At 48.7% G+C, this 12,691-nt stretch overlaps 1 protein-coding gene across 1 annotated transcript in view; it reads left to right on the forward strand.

Moving 5' to 3' along the window:
• Positions 1–324: 324 nt before the first annotated feature.
• PLD5 (phospholipase D family member 5) overlaps positions 325–12,691 on the forward strand; it is a gene marked incomplete at both ends in the record, with an annotated part of 180,933 nt that continues 168,566 nt past the window's right edge. The window contains one exon of the mRNA XM_079763616.1: positions 325–513. Coding sequence (XP_079619742.1) covers positions 325–513 — 189 coding nt within the window. The remainder of the gene's footprint in view (positions 514–12,691) is intronic.

The following is a 12,691-nucleotide window of genomic DNA, read 5'->3' on the forward strand; positions in this document are numbered from 1 at the left end:
GCGCGGAGCGCACGCCCGGGACCGCGGCGGCCGGTGAGACCGCGGCCCCTCCGCTCCCACCCGCACTTCTGCCTTCGCGGAGCAGGCGCCCCTCCCTCCCCGACTCCCTCTCGCCCCCGCCCCTCCTCCCCTCCTCCCCTCCTCCCCTCCTCCCCACTCCCTCCCCGACCAAGCCCGCCCCACTCGCTCCTCTCTCCTCCGGCGCCGCCCCTCCCGCCCGGCCGTGCGCCCCCCGCGCTCCCGCCCGCCGCCCGCTCGTCCTTGGCGTCCCGCTCCCCGACCCTCCCGAGCCCCCGCGCGCCGCCCGCCGCTGGTCATGTCAGCATGGAGATCCGGCAGCACGAGTGGCTCGCGGCCTCCACCCACGAGGGCTTCGAGCAGATGCGGCTCAAGAGCCGCCCCAAGGAGCCCTCGCCCAGCCTGACCCGGGTGGGCGCGAACTTCTACAGCAGCGTCAAGCAGCAGGACTACAGCGCCAGCGTCTGGCTCCGCAGGAAGGACAAGCTGGAGCACGTAAGGCGCCCCGCTCCCCGCTCCCCCGGCCCGCACCTGCCGCGCGCGCGCACCCACCCCGAGGGCGGACCCCCACCCACCCACCCACCCACCCCAGGGCGGCCCGGCCCCGGCGCGCTCGGAGGCAGGGCGTCCGCGCCCCCCCTTCCAACCCGGGCTTCTCCGCCGGCACTTTCTGGCCGTGAGGACCGGGCTGTGTGGGGAGGAAAGGGGAGCCTCCTCTCCAGGGACCGCCTGGCCCCGCGCACCTCCATCCCCCGCAGGCGTCCGCGCCGTGGGGCTCATTGGCGCTGTGCCTTGGGGGGCGGGGGTGCCTAGAAGTGAAGCCGCCGCCACCAGCGTGGTCCGAGGAGCCCGGCGTGGCGCGGTGGTGGCTTTAGAGGGGCGTTTGTGCGGGTTTGGGGGGACTAAACTGCGTCCACAAAGTGACTAAAAGAATCTGGAAAGTTGTCGCCGCTGGCGACTCGCCCTGGGCCCGCGCCCAGGCAGTTCCTGCAGAGCGGCCTCTGGATGAGCCACGGGCGATCCCGCTCCACCTGAGCCCAATCTGCAGGGATGTGCGCGTTGCAAGGAGAAAGGGAAAAGGAACACGCCCCCCCCGCACGCCCCCCCCCCCGAGGGTGGGAGCAGGCGAGCAGGGACCTCCACCCCCGGAAGGTGCGGGCTCCCCCCCCCCCCCCCCCCCCCCGCCAAGCGCCCTGGGCTCTGGGCTGAGCCCCTAAGACTCTTCATTCTAGAAGGAAAAAGTCCCTCTAAAGAGGCGTTTCCTGGACCCACAGTTTCCCATCTAACCCATCAGCATCTCCTGAAAGCAAATGTTAAAAGGAAGCAGTTATCGCAAGAGCGCAGCACCACCAGCTAAGGAGAGGCGATGTCTTCCCACAGAGACACCTCATCTAGTTGAGTCTGTTCATGGAACGTGGAGGTTCCCTTGTATTTGGGTCACACCACCAGTTATGTTAGAACCGTAGGACTTCTGGGACTCACACACATCTACCTGCACCGACCTGAGTCCCCCTACCCCCACCCCCACCCCCCCAAACTTCCCAGGAGGGAGCCTGCAAAGGGATGTTTCTCTTACAGGAAGGTCTCTGCTTTTTCTCCAAGGGCTTGATGAAGCCACTGAACGCTCACATTGAAAGCTGTTAAGTTGGGGACCAGTTTCTGCCTCGGGGTGTAGAGAACCATCCATTTCCTTAACACCAAAAAGGATGTCTCCTCCTTAAGACCTGGGAAGTAATTGAAGGAGATTTCTAGGGTGGCAAGTTGTTTGAGAGGCAACGGTGTCCATTAGGGACCGCTGATGGTATTCCTGTAAAGGGGAGCGAGTGGCATCGTGGTGTAATGAATGGGGCACTTGATGTAATCTGCTGTGAGGACCTGGGAGGACGGTGGAGGCTTAGGATGGTGATGCATCTTCATTTCACTTGCACTCGGAACGTGTGTTCATTTGCAGCGTGTGCTTTTAGCCGATCTGTTTCCTTGCTTCTCCCACTGAAAATCAATAGCGCAATCTCCTATGAGTATGCCTCCTTGAGTCACAGACGCCGCCGCGTGCGATACGTTTAAATGGTTTCTCCCACTCAGGTTTTTATTGAAAGTATGGAGTCATCCCAGGTGGGCCGGGGCAGAGCCAGTACCTTTCTGGACAAGTAGAGCGAGAGACCAAAGGGAGGTGAAATGGTTGTTGGAAGCATGCAGGGACCTATGCTTTCTTCACTCAGGTGCTCCACAGAGAGCATTGCATTCATTAAAAAAAAAAAAAATCAATAGCCTCATTTGTTATTTAAATTAACAGCATGTTTGTGTGCCTTCTCACGTGCATTTCGTGAACCATATTCTGTTTTTTCTCTATACTTGCTTTCGATTAGAAAGGGGCCTTTGCTTCAAAGGAAGCCTTTTATGATATTCTTCTGCTCCTTTGAAACACCCACAAACTTTTTAAATGAAAGAATATTTACGAAAGTGCTATGGAAAAAAATAGCATAAGAATGTAAACTCGTCTGAATTCAATTCCTGGGTATTTAGAATATATATCAGCTGTGTGTACCTGATGATGTTTCAAGTTAGTTAGATATTGGAAATGTGAAAACCCATAACAAATGCTACCTGGTATATTGTGGCCACACAAAACATGAAAATGTAATGTTGACTGTAGGATAGACAACGTTCTGAACAAATGCGGCACCTTCGGATTTGGGTGTTACGGAGAGTAGGATGAGTGAGTCATATGAAGTTCAGAGGTGATGGTAGTTAAAAACACAAAACATCCTTTGTTCGGTCTAATCAACTGGATGACCATGATTTTTATTATGAATAATTATAATGGAGAGCATTTACATGAAAGCAACCTACTGTTATTTTGCTGGGGTTTTAAGAGTCAGTCTGGTAGTATGGGTATAAATAAATTATGGCATCCGTTGACACCCGTGTTCTGTCCTTGCCGTAAAGGAATTCCCTGCAGTGAAAGGTGGCAGGGTGTGGGCTCTGTCCAGACTTTGGAGGCATTGCTTAATGTGAAAGTCAATAGCACAACGTCAGGTGACAGCTAAAGAATATATTTCCACCTGCTTCGCTGGAAATGAGGATACTTAGTAAGTGGTTTCTTTCTCCTTTTCTAGTTTAAAGGCTACAGGACAGGAGACAAGTGACATGAATCAGTGCAGGATTGGAGTGCTTTCAACCCACCTGGAAATCTGATTCCTGTCATTCATTGGTTGCTAGATACTTAACAGTATGAACACCCATCTACACGAATAAAAGAGTAACATGCTAATGGACTGTACCTTCACGACGCCCACCAGCCAATCAGGAGTGAGTATGCAAATTAACCCACACAAAAATGGGTTAATTTGCATACACAGGGCAGAGAGGCTGGGGGTGGGGTGGGATGCTTGCATTGTCACTATGGTGACGACGCAGGCATTCTGCACCACCCCAGCTGCTCTGGGCCTCTGGGCAGTGTGGGAAGGCAGAAAGGTGGCTCTGGGCCAGAGCGAAGGTGGTGCCGGAAGCCAGGGGAAGGAAGGCCCATTCTTGCACGGATCTTCGTGCATCGGGCCTCTAGTTAAGAAATAAAAGCACGTGAGGGAATTCTTCCATTCTTGAGTCGTGATTAGAAGCGACAAGGAAGGTGTGTTTGTACCATGGATTCTGGACCTTGAACTCCAGCTGGAAATCTCAGGGACAAGTGAAATTGCTGGGCATCCCTAGAATGTTTGTTATCTCATTAGCTCCAGACAGTGCTCCTGATCCTATTATTTCGCTTCCATGTCTGTATCATAAGGCCCATGGCATTAGAAGGGTTAGGTTTGGGACACAATGGTCGTCTCTTGTCTGTAGGATCTGTGTGTACTTTAGATGTAATGTCAAGGGGAAATATATGGTCTAGCAAAGCGAGAGGAGCAGGTGAGATGGGAAGCCAAGGCTGCAGGCTCCACCCTGAAACTCCGCCCCATCCAAGCTGAGCACAGAGGCTTTTACGATTTTGCAAGTCTAGTTGAATAAGGCTGTCTCCCGGCATAGACACAGCTGATCCTCACAGCCAATTGGACTGGAGGTCAAATCCTCCCAGTGTACCAACAGCAATCAAGGCTTAACAACACCAAGACTTTGCACTCAGCCCACAAAGGGGGATACCAAGAGCGACCACCTAGGGAGATTGGGGAAACTGAGCTACCGGCCCCTATAGGTCACTGACCACACAAAGCCACTCCATCAACATAGGGAGGCAGCCAAAAGGTGGAGACACCGAAGCAGGTCACGAATAGAAGGGATGAAGGAAAGTAAACTAATGGACGACACAGTGTTCAGAGAGGAGCAGGTGGACACTTCTTCAAACCCCTCCACCCCCCGCCCTCCCCTGCTCTGTCAGCCCTCCCTGGAGCTGGTGCCTTCGGGCCTCCCCGTTGCTCTGTGGTTTGACTACCCTCCAAGAAAGAGCAACATTAGACTGGTGTCCTTTGGTGGCAGATGGCCTGTGTGAACTTGTTTGGTGTTTTTTACAAAGTGGGAGAGGCTACTCTGCTTGGTCGCCTGGCTTCACGTCAGTTGCATGTGGGTAGAAGTTCCCTGATGCATTAACGGAGGTGGGAATGCCGTATTTCCCCTCCTGCTTATTCAATTTGCTTTTGCCATACTGTGGAGAAGAGTGGGGCTCTGGGTAGACAGACCTGGGTTTAGGCCCTGACTCCATCGCTCGTTAACTCTGATCTCGGGCAAAGGACTCAGTCACCAGGAGGCGGAGTCCAGGTTTGCTGGGCAGATTCAAGGAGACAGCCCATGTGTGTGCTGCATGACACACAGTCCCCTGGTATTGGGGGTCCACACCACAGAGGTGCATGTTCCCCTCATGCTTCTCATCTGGCAGGTTGACAGGTGTCTTCGCTCAGGTGGGTCGCTGTAACGGTACCATGGGCCGGCTTAGACACAACGAGCATTTATCTCTCACAGATCTGGAGGCTGAGTAGTTCAAGATCAAGGTGAGGTGCGGGCAGACTTGCTCCCTAGCTCATTGGCAGCCCTCTTTCCGTTGAGCCCTCACGTGGTGGGAGGGGCGGGGGGAGCTCTCTGGAGACTGTTCTAGAAGGGCACTAACCCTAATCCTGAGGGCGCCAGCTTCATGACCTCGTCACCTCCCAAAGGCCCCACCCCTTAATGCCAGCTCACTGGGCGTTAGGACTCAACATCTGAATTTTGAGGGACAGAAACATCTGAATTGGGGGGAACACAAACATCCAGTCTATAGCAACAAGGTATTTTCCTCCTGTCAGTTGTCTGGGCTGAAGGAAGTACCATTCGGATCATTGTTGTCGTGGTTGTCAAGGTAGTTAAAGGGATGCCGGTGAGTCATGTCCCGCCTCTCACTGTGTCCGCCCAGAAGTGGTACACCCTTTGGCTCCTTGTCATTGGCCGGAGGAAGTTTCATGGTCAAGGCTGCTACGGAGAGGGCGAGGGAGGCAGACTCAGCCAAGACCCAGAAGAAAGAGAACGAACAGCCCTGACTAGCTCAGTAGGACACCACCACCCGTCAAGCACGTAGCACCGTGCGTGGCCCGTGTGCCATCTCCCCGCACGTACCCATAAGCGTGATTTCATCTCAGGTGTGGCCTGGCGGGCCGGCCGAGCCCTCACACTCCACCCAAGCGGCTTCCACTTCCCAAGTTTGAGAGCAGGCTATTTGCATTTTAGTTGTGGACGCAGCGTGTGGGTTCTCTGGCCGGCAAAGCCAGCTGCCGGCCGCCTCCTCGCCTGGCCTCCTGTCCCCCGGGCGCCTGGCTCTTTCCTGGGCCAGTGGCTCCGCGTGCGCCCGGCCTGGCCAGCCTGTGGCTGACTCTCCTTCTCACTCTCTCTGCCGGCTCTGCTAGCGGAGCCCAGCTCCTTGTCCGGCCCCCAACCCCTCCTTTCCTTCCCAGCTCTGTGCTGGTTGAATTAAACCTAGCGATGTTTTATTTATCTGCACGGTGACTCACAAAGCCCATTTAAAACGAAAAGAGAAAGCAGAAGAGAGAATGTGTAAAGAGGAGAAGCTAGAATCCTAAATGTTCACACTTGTACGGAGCCCTGTATCTTGCTTGGTTTAGTAAGTGCCTCTTTAACAAAAAAAAATCTCCTCTACCTGTGAATTGGCACCTGCTTCGATAGCGTGCATGTTGCCAGTGAATAGTAAATAAATGCCAAGTACACACTTGCCTCCTGGAATAAATTATTCACGCGATGAGCAAAATGGATAGGCGCGAACTTGGTCACCGTGGTCCAGGCTGTTATTATGTAATGCTGTTTATGTCCCACAGAGCAGAGGATGGTACCCCGCAGCGCCGATCAGGGAAGCACCAAATGACGAAGTTCAGTCTAAGGGAGTGAGTCTTTAAAATGTTCCAATAAAAACCTATCAAACAAGCCGACAAGCAGAAAAGAGCCTTTTCCATGTGTATGTATATTGGCCAGACTGGATCATTTTATTTTATTTTTAAAATACATTTTTATTGATTTCAGAGCGGAAGGGAGAGGGAGAGAGAGAGAGAAACATCCGTGAAGAGAGAGAATCGTTGATCGGCTGCCTCCTGCACGCCCCACACCGGGGTATGGAACCTGCAACCCGGGCATGAGCCCAGACCGGGAATCGAACCGTGACCTCCTGGTTCATAGGTTGATGATGCTCAACCGCTGAGCCGCACTGGCCGGGCAGACTGGATCCTTTTAGTGCGGCAAACATTTAGGAACATTAACGTTTATCAGGATTATTTGCCGTGAGATTTTAGATAAACAGAACGGACAAAGCCGAGGCCGAGGTAGGACTCTCTGCCTCTCTAGCTCATGGGTCAGGGGAGGAAACCAGAGATGTCTCTTGAGGGTGTTCTAATGGAGCTCAGTGTTGTGGCCATTATCGCGCTTGTCACCCCTGTCGGTAGCAAACTTGTTCCACTAATGGGCTTCTCTCACTGTGGGCTGACATTTCCGTTGGTTTTGAAGAACCTTTGACTTCTCTGAACTCTGTTGGGTGTGGCTTATTGACTTACTTTCACATCAGCATCAGTCTGTGATATCATCACAATATATTTAACTTGAGAAGCTCAAGGCGATTGCATTTAAGATTCTTTTTCCCCCCTCCTCCATATAATAGCTACGTACCCACTTCTGGCTAGTTTCTCTTAAAAGGTGTCACTTCTCTTGGCAGGCTTCTGTGTCTGTCTCAGGTTAAACCTACGTCACAGCTTTCAGTCCTTCTATTTTAGCTCTAACGATCAAGAAAACATGGTGCATCTTTTGAACTTCTGGGACAAGGAAGTGGCTGTAACACACTTTCCTACTGAGTTAGCTGATGGGCGGACAGATGGACAGAGGCGGACCTTGTGGTAAGCTGTTAGCTCAGAAACTTGGCTCCACGTGTGTGTCTTGGGGACCCTGGAAGCTTCCGGATTGCCTGCGCTCCACGCCTACACCGGGCGTGCTGTGTGCGTTCAGAGGACAACCTAAGTGTGGAGAGCAGCTGAAAAGCCCAATTGTGGTTGTTAGACACAGACCTTTTTACCCAAAAAAAAAAAAAAAAAGAACATTTCTATTCTTTCAGAAATAGAGAAAAATGAACCCCATTTCTAAACTCACACATCAAGCGCTTAGGCAGGGCTTATGAGAAAAGAGCAACACCTGGAACCTTTGCCAGGTGGACTCGGGCACACGGGAAAAATCTCACACGTGAGGTCGAGCCACCTGCCCAGGTGTCGTGGGACTGACTGTCACGGCCAGTGGGTGGTGTACATGGTTCTCTATTCACTAAAGCGGACAGCAAGCCTTGTGAACATACTGTTCTTGGAATTGAGGCATGATCGTGCTCCTGCCAGTAAGTTGTTAGGTCTGATTCCGTGATAACGTGAGGCGTTAAGTTGAGAAGATGGGCCTCACTGAAATAAAAAAAATAAAAATAAAAAGCACTAACTGGCAAACTCATTATCAGTAGACGTTTATTGAGAGTGTCTTTTATGTGGAAGGCACTTTGTTCGGAGAGGGTGAGTACTTCATTCAGCACCATTTACATGGCGCATACTTTGTTCCAAATCGTAGGGAACATCCAAAGACTAGAGCAGGGTCCCGCCCTCAAGATGTTCAAGTTTTATAAATGCAGTTATAATACAATTGCAGTGTTAGGAATAGTGCAGAATAGTGCAAACTAGTACAAAACACTGCCTTCAAAGGACTTGTTTAGACAAGAATAATATACAGCTAAAAAAAAAAAAAATAAGGAATGCATCCTGCCATGTATAATGATAACAAAGTTGAACTTATTCCAATAATGCAAAGTTGATACAAAATTTGGAAATCAGTTCATGTAATTTATCACATTAACAGAATAGAAGTAAACCCATATGATGATCTCAAAAGATGAAGTAAAAGCATTTGCTGAAGTTATAAACCTGTGCATGATAAAATTCTCGATGAACTAAAAATAAAAAGAAACTTCATTTACCTGATAAAGGATTTTTTTTTTAAATCACAGTTAATGGTGAAATATGGGACAGAGATGTCCACTATCATTACTTCTGTTTAGCATTGTGCCAGAGATCATAACCAATGCAATAAGGTAAGAAATAGAAATAAAAAATAAATATAAGAATTAAAAGGAAGTAATAAAATTGTCATTATTAGCAGATGACATAATCATCTACACTTGAAAATCCAGAGTAAACTACAGATATAGTTAATGAATTAATATAATAAAAGCCTAATATGCTAAGTGTTCGACCAGTTGCTGTGATGCTTACTGACCACCAGGGGGCAGACTCTCCAACTGGTAGGTTAGCTTGCTGCTGGGGTCCTACCGATCGGGACTGGGTGAGACAGGCCGGACATTCCCTGGAGCCCTCCCACGGTCCCACCCTTGCCCCAATCATGCACTGGTGGGGTTCCTTGGCCTGGCCTGTGCCCTCTTGCAATCCAGGACCCCTCGGGAGATGTTGGAGAGCCAATTTTGGCCCAATCCCCGCAGGCCAGGCTGTAGGACCCCACTGGTGCACAAATCCGTGCACCAGGCCTCTAGTGAATTAATAATATCTCTGGGTTTATCACAGCCACCAGATACAAAGTCTATCTACAAAATTAAATTAGGAAAAAACAATTACAAAGTAAAACTGAAAACCATTAACATTATCATGAAAAATATCAAATACTTAGGAATAAGTCTAGCACAAAAGTATCAAATACATAACGAGACTGACAAGGCCTCTTGAATTCTCTCCCAGATTGATCTATAAGTACGATTTCAATGAAAATCCCAACAAGTTTGTGTGTATTGAACAATAATTCTAAAATTCATATGGAAATGCAAAGGCCCAAGAATAGACAGAACCATCTTGAAGAAGAACAAAGTTAGATGATTGCTTCCAGATAACGAAACTTACTAATCAGCTAGGTTCATTAGAGCAGTGTGGTTTGGTGCAAGGATCAGTGACAAGATCAGTTGACACAACAGAGAGCACAGAAACAGACTTGAGTATATTTTGTTATTGACAGGTACTTAATGACAAAGGTGGCAGGCACAGAAGTGTACGGGGAAAGAGATGGTCTTTTAAAAAATGGTATTGAGTCCGTTATATAGCTGTTTCAAAAATGGATCTTGATTTCTCTTTTACACCACACACAAAAGTCAGGTAGATATGAGTTGTAGAACTAAGAAAGTGAAACCATGAGGCTTCTATATAATAAAAGCCTAATATGCTAAGTGTCTGGTCGTCCGTTCAACCAATCAAAGCATAATATGCTAATGATATGCTAAGGCGCTCAACTGCTTGCTATGACGTGCACTGACCACCAAGGGGCAGACACTCCGACCAGTAGGTTAGCTTGCTGCTGGGGTCCGGCAGACAACCCTGGAGCCCTCCTGCGGTCCCTTCCCAGCTGGCCAACCTCCCGCATCCCTCCCCAGCCCCAATCATGCACCGGTGGCGTCCCTTGGCCTGGCCTGCACCCTCTCACAACCCAGGACTCCTCGGGGGATGTTGGAGAGCCGGTTTCAGCCTGATCCTGCAGGCCAGGCTGAGGGACCCCACTGGTGCACAAAGTCGTGCACCGGGCCTCTAGTAATATAATAAAAACCTTCATCAACTTGGACTAGGAAAAATTCTTAAGGAGCTTTAATAATCCCAGTGAAGATTAGTAAACTGAGATACATTAAAATTAAGTAATTTGGTCTATGAAAGAGTCCATTAAGAGGATGAAAAGGCATGTCACAAAGCAGCAGGATATGTATATTTCATATGTATATTTCAATACACACTCTGACAGGGTTTCAGCCAGAATATACAAACAGCGCCTACAAATCAATAATAAGAATGTAGACAACCTAGCAGAAAAGTGAGCAAGACATTTAAACAAGAAAAAGTGCCTGATGTCATCAGTCAACAAGAAACTAAACAGTTAAAACAAAACCATACAACATTATACAATCCCCCAAATGGCTGAAATTAAAATGATTGACAGTAATAAGTTTTGATGAAAATGAGGAACATCTCTAGCTTTCGTAAGTTCTGGTAGGACTATATAATTCATAGAGCCACCTTAAAAAACTTAGCAATACCTAGTAATTTAAACACATGTATACCTTATGACTCTGCAATTTCAAGTATGTATTTATAAAAAAAAATGTGTACTTATGTGCACCAAAGACATGTACCTGAATGTTTATTGAAGTTTTATTTTAGTAGTTCCCAATCAGATGTATCCCTAATATCCAGTATAGTTGACTATCTCATTTTCTAATATCTAATATCCTAATATCCAGTATAATTGAATGGATAATGAATTCTAATTATTCATATAATACATTAAAAAATGAAAAAAGTTTAACTATCTATATATATATATATACACACACACACATATATATATATATACACACACACACATACACACACACACACTGAGTGGCCAGATTATTATGATCTCTGAACACATAAAAATCAGGCCACTCAGTCTATATCCTATATAATAAAAGGCTAATATGCAAATTGTCCCCTCGACCAGGAGTTCGACCAGCAGGCAGGCCAGCCAACCACCCATGTCCCCTCCCCCTGGCCAGGCTGGCCGGACCCCACCCATGCACGAATTCATGCACCGGGCCTCTAATATATGCACTGAGTGGCCAGGTTATTATGGGTTCAGAGATCACAATAATCTGGCCACTCAGAGTGTGTGTGTGTGTGTGTGTGTGTGTGTGTGTGTGTGTGTATGGATGACTCAGACTTTACAATGAGTGAAATCAAGACATATAGACTACAGGATTCTGTTTATGTGAAAAAACAAGCACAGCTAGATTATGGATATAGAAATCAGAATTAATGATTACCTCTGAGGATAAAATGGGCACTGGGGGAAGCTTTGGGGGAGCAATAGTATTGTACCTCCTTTTTTAGGAGGTGGTTATGAAGTCACGTTTATCAAGCTGTACACTGAAGATTTGCACACTTTATCATCTCTCCATGATGGTTTACCAAAGAAAGTCAAATGTGTATAGTGCCCTTCCCTTGCTTACTGCTTATTTCTGGCTACATTCCTCAGACTCTATGCTTCTCCCATCCTACTCTCTCCAGCCCCTGGACCTTGGGCCCTGATGCCTTCTGTCATTGTCCGCATGTGGGTGACTCTTACCTGTCACCTCCCTGGGAGTGGCTTCCTGGATCCTTCCTTCTCATTCCCACCATCTGCTTTCAGCATCAGCAGCCTTCCCTGTCCTCCCTGATGCACATATTACGCTGTGTTCTCATGGTGTGTTCGTCTTTTCTCCTGGACCGCTCATTCCTTAATAAACCCTTATTGAGCTCCCTTCCGAAGCAATTGTTCAGTGAGTTGTAACTCCTGGGGTTGAGAAACCTTCCATCACTCCTGTCCGGAGAAGGTGGTTAAAGAAGGCTTCCCCCTAGGCCCGTGGTCGGCAAACCGCGGCTCGCGAGCCACATGCGGCTCTTTGGCCCCTTGAGTGTGACTCTTCCACAAAATACCATGGCCTGGGCGAGTCTGTTTTGAAGAAGTGGCGTTAGAAGAAGTTTAAGTCTAAAAAATTTGGCTCTCCAAAGAAATTTCAATCGTTGTACTGTTGATATTTGGCTCTGTGGACGAATGAGTTTGCCGACCACTGCTCTAGGCCAACAAGAAGAGCTGCTGGGTTGAGGACCGGCCCGGAATCAAGGGTTTCGAGCAGAATCTGAGCAGCAAACGCGTGTTTGGAAGACCAGTGAGCACCAAGTATGGCTGGAAGACGGGGTTTGTTAAGGGAATGCTGGGTGTGCGAACACAATGGTAGATCAGGGCAAGACCTTGGAGGGTTTGAGGATTGAATGAGCATTGAATGGCAAGCTGGAGATGTTGGGCTTCACTCTATAAGCAGAAGGGGAGATATTTCAATAGGCACTTTAATTAGCAAGCTCAGGCTTCGGTGCTGGTGGCATGTGGTGTCTGGGAGTGAGATCTGGAACTGGGGGGGGGACCCGGGTCCAGTGTCTTTTAGTGGTAGAGATGGGAAATCACCAAAAAAAAAGTGTGGCAGAAGAAGAAAAATGAGGAGGGACAGATGCAAGAAGTACTGTGAAATAAGAGTTCATGGGACTTGATGCTTTGTTGGCTGTAGGCAGGCCAAGAAAGCTGATCCATTAGCAAACATTTGCCGAGTGCCAGGGATGTCCCAGAAATT

The sequence above is a fragment of the Cnephaeus nilssonii genome, assembly GCF_951640355.1.
Source record: "Cnephaeus nilssonii genome assembly, chromosome: 23".
Lineage (NCBI taxonomy): Eukaryota > Metazoa > Chordata > Mammalia > Chiroptera > Vespertilionidae > Cnephaeus > Cnephaeus nilssonii.